This window comes from Phyllostomus hastatus, unplaced genomic scaffold (genome assembly GCF_019186645.2).
Source record: "Phyllostomus hastatus isolate PE091 unplaced genomic scaffold, TTU_PhHast_1.1 phas_scaffold_317, whole genome shotgun sequence".
NCBI lineage: Eukaryota > Metazoa > Chordata > Mammalia > Chiroptera > Phyllostomidae > Phyllostomus > Phyllostomus hastatus.
Window position 1 is genome coordinate 2,992,677 of NW_025334023.1, and position 16,962 is coordinate 3,009,638.

Genomic DNA, 16,962 nt, shown 5'->3' on the forward strand with positions numbered 1-16,962 from the left:
TTTCATTGTTCAAAAGGGAGATATTTTGAAAGACAGTACTCTTGCATTTATATTTTCTATCCTTGGGAATTTTACTTTTATAATATTTTTTAGCCTGGGCTGGTGTGGCTCAGTTGGTTGGAGTGTCGTCCCTCCCATACACCAAAAGGTTGCAGTTTTGATACCCGGTCCGGGCGCATATGAGAGGCAACCAGTTGCTTCTCTCTTAAAGCAGTGTTTTTTTTTTCTTTTTTCTTTTAAGATTTTATTTATTATTAGAGAGAGGGGAAGGGAGGGAGAAAGAGAGGGAGAGAAACATATATCAGTTGCCTCTTGACCACACCCTCCAGGGACTGAATCTGCAACCTAGGTATGTTCCCTGAGTGGGAGTTAAACCCACCACCTTTCGCTTCACAGGACGACACTCAACCAAGCCACACCAATCAGGGCATTGTTTCTCTTCCTCTTTTCCTCTTTCCCTTCCTCTCACTCTGAAGACTGTTAAAAAATGTCCTCAGATGAAGATTTAAAAAATTGTTCTTAATATTTTTTTAGGTGAAACAAAAGTCAAGAATTCTGAAGACTTGTCTGCAGAAACAATGGCAAAGTAAGTAATCCAATATTATTTATACATCACTTGGTTTTCATTAGTATTCTAAAGAGTAGTATACCTTTATCATTTTCTTGGTGAGATTTTTGGGCAATAATTAGTACATTCTTTGTTCTTTTTTACTTACATATCTGGTATCTCCTCACTATTTAATCTTGAAAGAAACATTCATTTTTCTTGGTATATTCAATGTGATAGCTATACATAAAACACTTGAAAATTCTTTGGGGCACAGTTTAGTTTGTGTTGGCTTTTGAAAAATTTTCTTTTGTTGATATTGTTGAACAGAATTTGGATATCAGTTGGGGACCCGTGCTTGGCAAAGTAGTTGTATACAGGAGGCCCTATGAAATGTTCTTAAGGTATCCTGCCCACATTCTTTGTCCAACTTGTGTAGTAAGACAGAAACAGAGTATTAAAGGAAAATGTAGTTATACCCTAGGTCTCAAAAGATGAATGTAGCATATACAGTGGCTTTTAAACCTGGTCACTCATCAGAATCACCTGAAAAGTGACTAAAATACAGGTGATTTGGCCCTACCTCACAACACCTGAATTCGTGCTTCTACTAGTGGGATCAGAGCATTCATATTTTGATAAAGCTTTATAGAGGAACCTGATATACCCCGTCCTATGATGGGTGTTTGGGAACACCAGTCTGTATTATAAGCAGAATTCCTCTCACTACCCTGTTTTCATACATGCATGTACTTAATACATGTCCTCTCAAGTAGTTGACAAACTTTAGCTAAAAAATATCTTGTCCCTTCTTAGCTTAGCAGTTTTAAACCAAGAGTAAACTGTTTTTCCTTTAAAACCCAAACTCATATGGCCAAAATTTTGTTGTTATAATAGATGGTATTTGTGTCCTTTTATTTGCCAGGCTTTATTAAGTGTAAAATAAGCATTTATTAAGAATAAATAATTGCTTAAATTATATAAATTTATCTACATTATTAACTGTAGTATATAGATATTATCACTTTTTTTTACCAGTGAGGAAACTAGCTTAGATAGGTTGAATAACTATATGAGGTCACATAGTTAATAGACCAAAATTATGATCATTCAGTTATAGTGCTTGGTAGAGAGGGAGGGGGGCAAGAGAGACAAACAATGCATGAATACCATTTTATGCAGTGAGCATACGCCTTAGAAACCACAGACAGGGAGCCAAGAATCTGTTCCCTCAGTTGTTCTAATAATGCTTTTATGATGTGAGAACACTAAAGCCTGAAATAATAAACTTGTTAGTCATACCTATGGAAAGATTTGTGAATGATTTTTAAGGACTTAAAGGGTATCTTGACTGTTGTTGACAAAAAAGTGAAATATATCATTTAAGTGGCCAGGCAACCAGACAAAGGGTGATGATGGCTTGGCTGGCTTTCTAGAGGAAATTGAAGAATTAATTGAGGACCTTACTAGTAGTGTATCAGTCTGGAACACACAGGAGAGAGAAACCACTTAGTAATTCGAACAGGGAAAGTTTCATTTAAAGATTTTATTAACTATAACAGGGGATTGCAGTAATGAAGAATTTGATAGTGAGAAGTAAAGAGAACTCTAAAGAACATAGGGTTCATTAACTTGATTGTGGGAATCATTTCACAGTTTATCCGTGTGTCAAATTATGTACACTTTAAGGATATTACAATTTTATCAATTGTACCTCAGTAAAGCTGAGAAAAATTCTGTAGAAAAGAAAGAATACAGTAATAGCTGATGTAAGAAGCAGCCACCATTCCGTGGGCTGAGGTAAAACACTAATGGGTAGAAATTGATATCTAAACCTTGCTGGAGAACTCATGACAGTGGCTCTGAATGGAGGCAGAGAAGTCACTTTTGATGTCACATTGGTAGAACTTGTCATAATTCTGCTGTCCAGGGCACAGGAGAAGCTATTCAGAGGGAGATTATCTCACCAGACACACTCTGGTGAGATAAATATTGGGGGTGGTTCCAGACATCTGCTGTACAACATGGTACCAGTAGGTACCAATAAGATATTGTGTACCTAAAAGTTTAAAAGGGCAGATTTATGGTAAGTGTTCTTACTCCATATACCCAAACATAAACACATACACAAAAGTGATGCAAGGCAACTTTTGGAGGTGATGGATGTGATCAAGGTAATTCTTGACTGTGGTGGTATTAACACAAATATAAATATAAATCTCCAAACTTACCAAATTGTGTACATTAATTATGTACCACTGTTTTTGTGTGCCAATTATACCTCAATAAAACTAGGAAGGAAAAACTGGGGATGGGGGTATGAATTGCTGGAGAAGGTGACACTGGGGAAGCTGTATGTGACCCAGGAGCTACAAACTTCCCATGCTGAGGGAACTGCAAGTTTCAGGAACCGGTGGAGTAAACACACATGAAGCAGGAACAAAACTCTGTCTTTCTGCAATGTCTCTCCTATGTCCTCTTAACATCTTGCCAGCTGGCAAAGAAAAAACATTTAAAGGCTTCAGATCCAATTTGCAGAAAATGCAATGTAAGGTGAATTGGAGCTGAGACACAATATGTTGGTAATTGGCACAAGAAAGTTAAAAAGAAAATAAAAATTAAAATTATAACTGATGATGATTACCAAAAATGAGAAGATCCAATAATTTGAATTCTTGTTCTTTTTTCTTTTTATTCTTTTATTTTTTAAAGTATATTTTATTGATTATGCTATTATAGTTCCATTTTTTTCTCCCCTTGAATCCCTTCCATCCTGTATCCCCCTGCCACCATCATTCTTTCACCTTAGTTCATGCCCATGGGTCATATATATAAGTTCTTTGGCTTCTCCATTTCTTATACTGTTCTTATCCTCCCCCTGTCTATTTTGTACGTACCATTTATGCTTCTTATTCCCTGTACCTTTCCCCTATTCTCTCCCCTCCCCCTCTGTGCTGATAACCCTCTATATAATCTCTATTTCTGTGATTCTGTTCCTGTTCTAGTTATTTGTTTTGTTTTTGTTTTTGTTTTAAGTTCAGTTGTTGATAGTTGCGAATTTGTTGTCATTTTACTATTCATAGCTTTGATCATCTTTTGCTTAGATAAGTCCCTTTAACATTTCATTTAATGATGGCTTGATGATGATGAATTCCTTTAACTTGACCTTCTCTGGGAAGTACTTTATCTGTTCTTCCATTCTAAATGATAGCTTTGCTGGATAGAGTAATCTTAGATGTAGGTCCTTGCCTTTCCTGACTTTGAATACTTCTTTCTAGCCCCTTGCCTCCAAGGTTTCTTTTGAGAAATCAGCTGATAGTCTTAAGGGCACTCCTTTGTAAGTAACTCTGCTTTTCTCTGGCTGCTTTTAAGATTCTCTCCTTATCTTTAATCTTGATTAATGTAATTATGATGTGCCTTGGTGTGTACTTCCTTGGATCCAACTTGTTTGGGACTCTCTGAGCTTCCTGGACTTCCTGGAAGTCTATTTCCTTTGCCAGATTGGGGAAGTTCTCTCCTTTATTATTTTTTTCAAATAAATTTTTCATTTCTTGCTGTTCCTCTTCTTCTTCTGGCACCCCTATGATTCAGATGTTGGAATGTTAAAGTTGCCCTGGATGTTCTTAAGTGTCTCCTGATTTTTTTGAATTCTTATTTCTTCATTCTGTACTGGTTGAGGTTTATTTCTTCCTTCTGCTCCAAATCATTGATTTGAGATCCGGTTTCCTTCTCTTCACTGTTAGTTCCCTGTATATTTTTCTTTATTTCACTTTGCATAGCCTTCACTTTTTCCTTTATTTTGTGACCACACTCAACCATTTCTGTGAGCTTCCTGATCACTAGTGTTTTGAACTCTGCATCTGATAGGTTGCCTATCTCTTCATCTCTTAGTTCTCTTTTTGGAGCTTTGATCTGTTCTTTCATTTGGACCATATTTCTTTGTCTGATGCACCTGTTATGTAGTAAGGGGCAGAGCCTTAGGTATTCTCCAGGGTGGGGCAACCAATGCTGTATGTGGGAGAGGAGTCATAGAGGGAGCAATGCTGCTTGCTCAGCTCTTGCCCCACTTTCAGTCACTTCCCCCACTACCCACAAACAAATTGGGCCCTTCTGGTGCTGATTCCCTGGTGGGTGGGTTTGTGTACGTTCTAGGACCCTGTGAGTCTTTCCAACAAACTCTCCTGTGAGGCTGGGAGTTTTTCCTGGCCTGCAGTTCACACAGGTTTTTACAGCAAAGATTTTGAGGCCTTCTTTTCCCACACTGGAACCCTGGGTTGCGTGGTCTGTCTCATTCCCCAGTTTTTCCTCCCAGTTTATCAGCATGCAAATATGGGACCACCCAGTCTGCCAGCCACTACCTCGCTGTGTGTCCTCTCTGCCCCAGCTGCCCATCTGCACCCCTCCTACCAGTCTGAATGAATGTTTCTTTTTTAACTACTTGGTTGTTGGACTTCCATACAATTCAATTTCTGGCAGTTCTGGTTACTTTTTGTTTTTAAATTTTTGTTGTCCTTCTTTTGATTGTACGAGGAGGTAAAGTATACCTACCTATGCCTCCACGTTGGCTGGGAGTCTGAATTCTTGTTGAAGTAGTCTAATCAATAAAATGTTTATATGATTTCTTAATCTAGTCAGTCTGTGAAACAAAAATCCCAAAATAGGCATGCTTAATGGGTGATTACTGAGGTCTGCAAACAGTACTGACAGCATGATTTTCACCTTACATATCAACTTTAGAACCTATACCCTACTTAAGATGCAACTCTACTGAATATAGAAGAGCCAAGATTTGAGCTCGGGTTATTCTGATACTCATTTTTCCATTAGGTCTGATATGCTTCTGAGGAAATGAACAGAGTATTAATAAATATGAGAGAATCCCCCTAAAGAGCAGCTACCAAAATTATGGTACATCCAGTCACAGACTAGATTTGTAGTTAATCCCCTCTACTTTATCTTTTTTTTTCCTGAAATTTCAGGACATGTCTCAAATAAGGCCCTAATCTTGGTGACTGAATACTTTGACTAACTTTAATGAGAATACTTTTCTCTTGGTGATAGATGATCAAGTGATTAATCATAACCAACTTTTATCCAGATGAAATATACCTTTCCCAAGCTTAGATACAATATGAAGTTGGTTTGTTTCAGAACTTATCCACCTTCATGCAGTGTTTTAAGGAGACCTGGATTTAGGTAATCTTCTGTAACATTCTTTTATTTTACTCATTATATCTGCTACTAACTAAAAATCTTAGCCTTAAATTTAACTCCAAATGAATATTACACTATTACTTGTTTCACTCATAAAATTGTGTGGCCTCCTTTATCTCCAATTCAGATTGTCTGCAGATACTGCAGCTACCTGACTGACATTTGTAATTGTTGTGTGAGGTTTTTAAGATTAATTCCTTAGGAAACATTTACCTTTGCTATTCCGAATAGTGTGGAGACCATATTTGAAAAGCTATGTCCCTATATCCACACCTGCTGTTTTTCGCTAACACTGTGTGAGTGCTTGAGGAATGTAGTGCCACTCAGCAAGACAAAACTGTCTTTTGAACTTGACTGACTCAGCCACTCCCAAAAGAAGATGGTAGAGCCTGTGGTTCCTACAAACACACCATACTTACCTATTGCTATAGCCAAAAAGGCCTATAGCAAATAAAAACCTAAGTTCCTACTTCGGTTCTCATTTTCAAAGCTGTAAGGTTTGACTTTGTTAAACAGATACACTCATAATTAAAGGCTAAGAGAGAAGCCAATTAAAATTAGCTCTGAATATCTTTCTAGTTTCTCAGAACATATACTTAACATTTATGTTAATATTTCAAACAACTTTATATGACATTATAAATAATAATTAACATTTGTATAGCACTTTACTCTTTTCAAAGTATTTTCACATTCACTCAATTCTCACAGCAGTTCAGAATAGTAAATGATATTCTCATCTTCATTTCATAGATGTTGAAACTATGAGAGATTAAATAACTAATCCAAGTCCCTATAATAAAAAATAGACTGGAGCTGTAATTCATCTTGTAACTCTAAACTTCACTACATTTTAATGCTTAATAAAGTTGTTTTTCTGTTTTATAGATGGGGGAACTGAAGCACAGAGCAGTTAAATGTTTAGTCCAGAACTTTAAGCTTAGGTTTAAACTAAAGGTATATGTTTATGTAATTGTACTAAATGTGTAGAACAGTGAAAGTGTGATGTAAATGAAAGTCAGAAAATGTGGGTTCTTAATCCTTAAACTGCCATTTATCAGAAGAGCTGGGTGTGTGGCTACATGAGTAGATTCCGAGGACACTGTTAGGAGTTTTATATAGTTACATTTGTAAGGTGGCCCAGTAGATCTCTACAGTCCTAGAATGGTTAGTTACAGACCATTATGGAATGGTCTAACCTGTAACTAACCTAGAATGATTAGTTACAGACCAGGAAGGAATTAGGAAAACTACTTTACAGTGTTGTCAGAGAGCATTTCCAGCTTTTTTTCCTTCTCTTTGCAGGGATGTTGGTAATGTGGTTGAAGCCATGTATGGGGACCTCCCTCCTCCAATTATGCTAATTGGACATAGCATGGGCGGTGCTATTGCAGTCCACACAGCATCATCCAACCTGGTGCCAAGCCTCCTGGGTCTGTGCATGATTGATGTTGTGGAAGGTAAAGTTTCTTGTGCTAAGCTACTGGAATCAAAATCTTTGACTTACAGGAGCTATCCCTGGTAGATTATTGTTTTCATGTTTTAATTTATTGTTGATTTCATTCATCTTGTAGTATGTCCCTTTGTCTTTCATATCTTTCTTTTATGCTATTTTGTGGCAAAGGCATTCCAAGTTCTTTTAAAAACTGGGATATAATGGATATATATAACTTTGTATTAGTTTCAGGTATGCAAAATAATGATATATGTACAGAGTGGAGCAAAAGTAGGTTTACAGTTTGTCTGGGAAATAATACAATAATAAATAATAATACAAGAATGAACTCTGTGTATCACATACTCACAGCTGTAAACCACCTTTTGTCTCACCTTGTATATATTGCAAAATGATCACCATAATATATCTAGTTAATATCTATCACCACACATAGTTTAAACATTATTTTTCTTGTCATGAGAACTTAAGATCTATTCTCTTAGCAACTTTTAACTATATACTACAGTATTATTAACTATGGTCACCATCCTGTACATTGCATCCCCAGAACTTATTTTGCAACTGAAAGTTTATATTTTTCAATACATCCACCCAGTTTCACCTACACCCCATATTACATAATCATTCCCTGTGACATAAGAAACTCTTCATAAACTTCTTGTATGGCTGCATAACATTTAAATTATATGTATATCCCCTAATTTTATTTAACATTTAAAAAGAAGCTGCCCTGTGTTCCATGACCCAGTCTCAGCAGCCACACTATTGCTTATACAAGGCAGCTCTGTTCATTGTAGGGTTACTTCATGAAGGAGAGAATATCAGGAGGCAAAATCATTGGAGTCCATCTTGTAACTTGGCTGTCACATCAGTCTTCTGAATTTTATTAAACTGCATCTTCTTTTCCCCAAGCAGCACTGAATTCTGCTGTCATTAGGGGCAGATGTATATAGTTGGCCCAGAAAGTAAATGCTTAGAAAATGATAAGTGCTATGGTTAAAATTTTTGTTTAACATCTAGGTACAGCCATGGATGCCCTTAATAGCATGCAGAATTTCTTACGTGGCCGTCCTAAAACCTTCAAGTCTCTGGAAAATGCCATTGAATGGAGGTAATCCACAAATCTGTATTGTCTATATTTTAAATGTTAGATTGTAGCTTTCTTTTTCATCAGCTCAAGTACCAAGGTCAAAGGAATAATTTCTCACCTTAGCTTTATAGTTATTTCATGGGTGGAAACAATTATGTAAAGACTGGAATTTAAAAATAAACACAGAGTCCAGCACAAATAATGCCCCCCCTTTTTAAAAAAATATATTTTATTGATTATGCTATTACAGTTGTCCCATTTCCCCCCTTCACTCCCCTCCCCCCTGCACACCCCCTCCCACCCACATTCCTCCCCTTTAGTTCATGTCCATGTGTCATACTTATAAGTTCTTTAGCTTCTACATTTCCCATACTATTCTTGCCTTCCCCCTGTCTATTTTCTATCTACCATCTATGCTACTCATTCTCTGTACCTTTTCCCCTTCTCTCCTCCTCCCACTCCCCTGTTGCTAACCCTCCATGTGTTCTCCGTTTCTGTGGTTCTGTTCCTGTTCTAGTTGTTTGCTTAGTTTATTTTTGTTTTTGTTTTAGGTGTGGTTGTTAATTATTGTGAGTTTGCTGTTATTTTACTGTACATGTTTTTTGTCTTCTTTTTCTTAGATAAGTCCCTTTAACATTTCATATAATAAGGGCTTGGTGATGATGAGCTCTTTTAACTTGACCTTATCTGAGAAGCACTTTATCTGCCCTTCCATTCTAAATGATAGCTTTGCTGGATAGAGTAATCTTGGATGTAGCTCCTTGCCTTTCACGACTTGGAATACTTCTTCCCAGCCCCTTGATACCTGCAAGTTTTCTTTTGAGAAATCAGCTGATAGTCTAATGGGAACTCCTTTGTAGGTTAACTGTCTCATTTTGTCTTACTGCTTTTAAGATTCTCTCCTTATCTTTAATCTTGGTTAATGTAATTATGATGTGCTTGGTGTGTTCCTATTTGTGTCCAACTTCTTTGGGACTCTCTGAGCTTCCTAGACTTCCTGGAAGTCTATTTCCTTTGCCAGAATGGGGAAGTTCTCCTTTATTATTTGTTCAAATAAGTTTTCCACTTGTTGCTGTTCCTCTTCTCCTTCTGGTACCCCTATAATTCAGATATTGGAACATTTCAAGATGTCCTGGAGGTTCCTAAGCCTCTCTTCATTTTTTTGAATTCTTGTTTCTTCATTTTTTCTGATTGTATCTTTCTTTCTTCCTTCTAGTCCACTCCAATGATTTGAGTCCCAGTTTTCTTTTCATCACTGTTGGTTCCCTATGCATTTTTCTTCATTTCACTTAGTGTAGCCTTCATCTTTTCATCTAATTTGCGACCAAAATCAACCAATTCTGTGAGCATCCTGACCACCAGTGCTTTAAACTGTGCATCTGATAGGTTGGCTGTCTCTTAGTCATTTAAAAATATTGGCTTTGGGGCTTTGATTTGTTCTTCCGTTTGAACCATTTTTGTTTGTTTGTTTGGTGGTCACACCTGTTACATACTGAGGGGCACAGCCTTAGGTTTTCACCTGGGCGGGGCAACCCAGGCGCTGGGTTGTGACAGCTGTATGTGGGGGCGGGGTCAGAGAGGGAATATTGGTGCTTGCTCCACTCTCTGTCAGATTTCAGTCCCCTCTGCTGCTTCCCACAAGCAAATGGGGCTCTTCTGGTGCTGGTTCCTAGGTGGGTGGGCTTGTTTGCATTCTAGGACCCTGTGGGTCTCTCCAATGAACTCTCCTGTGAGGCTGGTTGTCTCTCCTGGCACCTAAGCCTCCACAAGTGTTTTCAAGCAGTGCTTTTAGGCTTCATTTCCTGGCGGTGGGGCCCTGGTTTGCCTGGTCTTTCTCGCTGCCTGTTTTCACCTGGTTTATCTGCCTGTGAATATGTGACTGCAGACAGCCAGCTGCCTTGTGCACCTCACTGGGTCTGCTTGTTGCCTCCCCACGCCCACGTCCAGGGTCTGCTAGCTGCGCCTGCGCTTGCGCACCTGGGTCTGCCAGCCACCACCACTGCTTTTTCCTGCTGTGACCCATCTCCACTGGTCACCAACCCGGCCCCTCTTACCGGTCTGGATGAATAGTTGTTGGGACTTCTGTACAGTTCAATTTTCTGTCTGTTCTGGTTGTTTTTTTGTTTCTAAATTTTTGTTGTCCTTGATTTTGGTTGTGCAAGTAGGCACAGTGTGTCCACCTACGCCTCCATCTTGGCCGGAAGTCCGGGTTCTCTCTAATGCCCCTTTTTTATTACAAAATCATAAACATGTAATTCTGTAACATAACAATATCACACGTAAGCACACCATATTGCATTTTAGTTGAAATGTTCAAGTTGCTGTCCATCTCATATGAGATATTCACACTCAAGCAAGCCTTACTTCTCCTGAACCCTGTATTTTGAATGTTTCAGACTGTCTCAGTTGCATAAAATCCACCTTTTTTCTAACATACTGTAGTACCTCCTACAACTTAGTAATTATGGATTATCTGCTGTCTAGCTGTTCCCATTTCTAAAGTGAGAGTTTAGACTAATTGAGACTCTACGATCTCTTCCATCTCTGATGCTCCATGGTTCTAGATTCACTTTCTGTGTTCTAGAGAAAATGATGGAGAAACAGAAGATTGATGTAGATTCCATATTCAGTTTTTATTTGGGTTTTGGGTAAATAAAAACCCTTTGGGCCCTGGCTGGTGTGGCTTAGTGGATTGAGCACTGGCCTGTGAGTCAAAGGGTCACTGGTTCAATTTCCAGTCAAGGCACATGCCTGGATTGTGGGCCAGGTTCCCTGGTGTGGGGCACGTGCGAGCTGACCACACATTGATGTTTCTCTCCCTCTCTTTCTCCCTCCCTTCCCCTCTGTCTAAAAATAAATTGAACCTTAAAAAAAACCCTTTGGGTAAATCATTTTTACTGACAGAATTGTTTATGGCTTTCATTTAAGTAAAAGCTATTTAGTCAATAATTTATTCATTAATTCAATCATTTGATTAAATATTTAGTAAACACTTTGTGCTGAAGGATAAAGATTCATAGATATGTAAAACACTGTCTTTTCCCCCAAGGAGATCAGTCCTACATAAAATGTCTTCATTATCCTATCTTCCTACCTATTCTTCAGAATCCATCTCTAGCACCTTCTCCAGAACCCTGTCTCTAACTCCTGTAAACCACACAGATCACTGCCTCAGTAAAGTAGCTTGAGACCTTTAAGTCTATATTATATTGTCCTGTTTACCCCTTAAATCTTCTAATTGTCCCTTAAGGGTATGCTTTTTTAAATTAATTTTAATCTGTCTTAATGCCCTTCCTGCACCATGAGGGCAGAAGCTATTCTCTATTTCTTTTGTACTTTCATATAGAATAAAGGCATACTGCTGGCTGCCCTAGAAGGCAGAACATATCTGTTAACTAAATCAGAGATATCAAATGGAAATTAAGAACCTGGTAAATATATCCCCAGAGAGTTTTCCTAGGACAGAGAGTCTCATGCCAAATATAGCTTGCCAGAATAATGTGTGTGTTTAGTGAGGTTGCTTCTACCTTCCCGTGTTCATGCTGCTGTTCTCTCAGAAGCACCGGAGATCTCTAACGGCATTGAAAGTGCAGCTGCTGGCAGCTCAACATGTAGCTCTGGAACTCTGTCTGCTTCCCTAGTAACAACCAGTGAGAGAATTATTCCAAATAACTTTTTCAATTTATTCAGCAAACACTTTTTTTTTGGATACCTAAGATGTATCAGTACCTGATCTAAGAACTGGGAATGAATCAGGCTTATTTCTCATATATTTACTTGTGGGGGATACCAACATCAAGTAAATGCATAAACACAATATAGTGAAGGAAGTACAGGAGAGAGAAGACAGGTATCCAGTCCAGCCTGAGAGTCATCTTGGGCCTTCTCTTAAAGGAGATAGTCTTGATTCTAGAGGCAGATGTAGGATAGGATAAGGGTTTTTAATATGTTGAGTGTTGAAATATTGTGGGTTCTATGAAAGCCACTGATTTTTGGACCCCACTTTCTGAGCCTGAGAATCAGAAAGAGCACTATGAAGCATTTGCTAATTTTCTTTTGTACTCTGCTGGATATCTGAATTGAGTTATGACTCATGGTCATTTTGGCTATTCTAGATTTTTTTTTTTACAGACATGTTGAAGTACTAAGTAAGCCAGCCTATTCAGTAAAGATTTAAAGCAAAGTGCATTCCTGCTTTTGCTTTCTTCATCATCCTAATGAGAAGCAGTACTGACTAGTCATTAAGAGCCTGGGCTTTGAAGTTGGGCAGATACAGATTTGCATTTTGGTTCTACCACTCTGGCTGCTGTGAGGAAAACAATAGGGCAAGGAGTAGGGAGTGGGGGTGATAATGGAAGTGGGAAATGGGTTAGGAGGCAGTGGTAGGTGTACAGGAAATGATGGTAAGCATAGACAAGGATGGCGGCAGAAGTAATGTGGTCATTTGGAATGTATTTTGAAGGTAGAACTGATAGGACCGTCATATAGATAGGATGTTGGTGGGGAGAGGGGGCTGCATTCAAGGATGACTTACAGGATTTTAGCCCAAGCAAGTGGGTGAGTGGTAGAGACAAAGAGAGGTAGATACGGGAGCGGGTAAGGGGCAAAGATTAAGGATTTTATTTGGAAAAGCCTAAATGCTTATTCTATGATACATCTAAGTGGAAAGGTTAATTATCATTTTCATACCATGGTAAAGTTGAAAAATCAGACTGTCTGTAGTTAGATCAAACTAGAGATAATTTGAAGGAGAATTATTGCATAGATAGTATTTAAAGCAAAAGATTGAATGCAATCAAATAGGGATTTGATGGTGATAGAAAAAAGATCCAAGAACTGAGCCTTGGGATATTACATAATATTTAAAGCTTAGGAAGAGGGGGAGGATCCAACAAAGGAAACTGAAAAGGCACAATTGGTGAGATAGAAGGAAAACCAGGAGAATATAGCAGGTGTTTCTAGAAGGAGGGTGAGAGCATTTGTGTCAAATGCTGAGAAATAAATAACTTAAGAAATGACCATTAGAATTGGCATGATGGAGGCAACCTTGCAAAGGAAATATCAGAAAATAACCTGTTACAAGTTGGGAATATTAGCTAAGGAAAGGATGGGAGGTGATAAAGTAGAGAAAGCAGGTGAGAACTTTGACTTTTGTTGTGTAGGAGAACAGAAAACTGAGGTAGTATCTGGTAGTGAAAGTGGGGTTGGGAATGTTTTCAAAGGCTAGGGAATATTTTTAAAGGATGTTTTATAATGTCCACCAGAGAAAAAAGTGGTGACATAGGAGAGAATAGGATAACTAAAGAAAACTGTGTCCTCATAAAGGAGGAGGGTGGGAACCAGTACCCACAATTGGCCTTGAATAGGAACAGAGTATTTCAAATTTTAAACTGCCATCAGAGCAGAATATATGATCATGGAAACTGGTGGATTTATATTACTTTAGACTTAGTTCGTGGTAGAAAAATGGAGCAGTAATTCTAATTCTGTTTATCATTAAAATAATAAACAAGGATTATCTAAGGGGGTGCACTTCACAATTTTACATGATGTTTAATCTAAATAATGAGGTTTAGAGAAGTATGTTCTGGTGGCCTGCTTCCTGTGGTGTCATGCAGTGGTTTTGCTGGCCCTGCAGGCATACTTAGACAATTCTGAGAAAACTAATCTAATACGATGGAGTCTAAGCTCCTAAGCTCTGTATCATGGCATGCAGGGCCCTGTCACACTCCTCCTTTGCTTGTCCCTGCTCCTGTCCTCTAAAGTCATCATCTTGCTGGCTCTCATGTCACAGTGCCTTTGTTCACACAATGTGCCCTCTGCCAACACTGCTCTAACCACTCTCTTTTATCTTTTACTTCTTAGCTTCAGTTCTTAGTTTGGGCAGGACATTTGGGAAGCTTTCTCTAACCTCCTCATTCAAAATAAAGCTCATTCCTTTGAACCTTGCCTTATCTGTTTGTGTTTCTTCCCCCTGAATTATGTGCTTCTTGAGCACAGGCCTGACACATAGTATCCTCTTGTTAAATAGTCTCAGAACCGAATGGCTTCAATGTCTTTACTTAGTTTTTACTATGCAGTTTATAGACATAATAACCAAGTGGGAAGTAGTGGTAATCTCCATATAAGCTACGGTGCTAACCATAATTTTTTAGTAGGTCCTACAGAATCTGTGGAATTATTCATTTGACCCTAGTGACATGATGAGGATGCTAAATAACCTCTCCCCCTTCTTACTTTTCTCTTGTAGTGTGAAGAGTGGCCAAATTAGAAACCTGGAGTCTGCCCGTGTCTCAATGGTTGGCCAAGTCAAACAGTAGGTCTTATTTTTCCCTGTTGGTCTGGTTCGAGAATGAAACATGGTGGAGGAATTATAGTTTGCTTTTTCCTCATATACTTATCCTACCATCCTTAGAGTGCCTTCATTATTTTAGATAATTTTTACAAGTGAGCTCAGTTGTGCCATTGTGTAGATTTTCTTTTCTTTTTTGAAGAAATTCCAAGACCAAGTAGTATCTTCTGTATAGTATTAGATTACCTTATTAGTGCAACTCTAGATATTAAAGGTGAAGAATCCCAGAGAATGGATGTTAAAAATCAAGTACCCACTCAAGTGCTGATAGTATGGTTTTATTCTGATAACAGTCTCCTTTTAAGCCAAATATAGTTGTAAGGAAATTATAGCATAAAAGCTTTAGCACAGCCTGAGTGAAAGCCAGATTCTAAGGTGAGCTGAGATTATTTAGCTTAATTGACCTTCCTGGATAGCGTTACATGAGTCCTGGGTATTGCTGTGTAGTCACAAAATAAACTTCAGGTGACTTGAGAGAATGTTGCCCAGTGGAACAGACAGGAAACACAAGAGTCGATGAAAATGATAATGGATTATTGAATGGGCACCATTTTCCAGGCACTGTGCAGGGTATTTTATATACAGTATCTCATTTTTTTTAAAACGTACATTATTGAAAATTTTCAGACATATAAAAATAGAATAATACAATGAAACCCAAAGTACCCATTGTCTGTTTTCAACAGTTACTGACTCATGGCCCGTCTTGTTTTATCTGTACACTGTGTCCTCTAAGCATAAAATATTTTGGAACAAGTTCCAGACAAACAAAATTTCCCCTATAAGATTTCAGTATGTGCTTTATAGGTTCCACTTCTATCTCTCTCATTTTTTTTCTTGCAATTTATGAGTTGAAGAACCCTGGCTTTTTGCCCTGTAAAATTAAAGTGATATTGTCCTTAGAGGAAAAATGACAGTGTACATTGTACAATCTGTCAATGACAGATTGACATTGTAATGACAATCTGGTTGGATCAGGAGTTCTAATCTGCAAGGTTCAGCTGGCATGGTTATTGTAATTGCCAGTTTCTATCAGCTAGTAAAAAGGTGGGGCTTTTTATCATTCTGTTTGAGTCTTATTCTGCTATAAGCAGGGTGCAGTAGAAAAATACCATGCTTTAGAAGTAACTGGGCCTGAATTTGCCTACCAGCTCCATCCACTCATGAGCTAGGTGATCTTGGATTATTTTTTAACTCTTCAGGCCTACTTCATAGGATGGTTAAGAGTATTATATAAAATAATGCCAATAAAACTCTTGTCACCATTCCTCAGGAAGTGGATACTCGCTTCTGTGGAAAAGTATTGGTGCAAGAACTATAAACCATTCCTGGAATATAGTCGTACATTGGTTATGACCTTCCACAGTTCTGGCCTACTTTGTACCTTTTAAAGAACACATTATTGATATCCTTCTCCCAGGAGCATTGTTAAGTTTTAACTAACATTTGATTATAAAAGACTGTAAGTATTAGAATCTCTGAGATAGTTTGTGTATAGCAGAGAGTTTTGTGACAGCACTTTCTTAAAAAAACCTAGGTGTGAAGGAATTACAAGTCCAGAAGGCTCAAAATCTATAGTGGAAGGAATTATAGAGGAAGAAGAAGAAGATGAAGAAGGAAGTGAGTTAGTAAACAAGAGGAAAAAGGAAGATGACATGGAGGTGGGTAAAAGCCTGAATTTTTGGAATGATGGGGTAGGGAATGGTTCAGAGTATGGGGATATTGAAGAGGAGGTGACATTCCTTTTGTCTATCATTAGATATTTTAGGGGAGCAAAGACATTATCATAATAGATACTTAGGTTAACTGTAAGATATAAGGCACTTCTAGATAGTGCTGACAAACTGCAACATAAAATTTACAGTGTATACCCTACCCTCAAACAGACTGAGCCCTCATCAGCCTCTTTCTCACCTCTGTACTTCTGTTCCTATGATTTATTTCACAAGAAAATCCCTATTCCTACCATTCTATACTAAACCTGTCCAGTCTTACCCATCTTTTAAGGTGTATCTCCTTGGGGAAGCTTTCTGACCTCAGTTTATGTCAGTCCCTCCCCAGTGCAGCACTGAGAGTTTAGACGACACAACTTAGCACTTTGTTCTTTTTGGTTTTTAAATATTTTTCCCTCAATCCTCACCTGAGGACATGTTTACTGATTTTAGAAAGGGGTGGGGGGTGGGGGCAGAGAATGAATCATCAAAGTGAGAGTGTGAGAGAGAAACATCAATCGGTTGTCTCCCGTATGCGCCCTGACTGGAGATCAAGCCTGCAACCTAGGTATACACCCTGACCAAAAA

The 16,962-nt window shown here is 38.3% G+C and overlaps 1 protein-coding gene across 1 annotated transcript in view; it reads left to right on the forward strand.

The window, feature by feature from the left end:
• The window catches only part of PPME1 (protein phosphatase methylesterase 1), a 66,766-nt gene that overhangs the window by 36,445 nt on the left and 13,359 nt on the right, over positions 1–16,962 (forward strand). Inside the window, exons 5-9 of the mRNA XM_045818282.1 lie at positions 535–586; positions 7,067–7,221; positions 8,241–8,331; positions 14,561–14,626; positions 16,200–16,323. Coding sequence (XP_045674238.1) covers positions 535–586; positions 7,067–7,221; positions 8,241–8,331; positions 14,561–14,626; positions 16,200–16,323 — 488 coding nt within the window. The remainder of the gene's footprint in view (positions 1–534; positions 587–7,066; positions 7,222–8,240; positions 8,332–14,560; positions 14,627–16,199; positions 16,324–16,962) is intronic.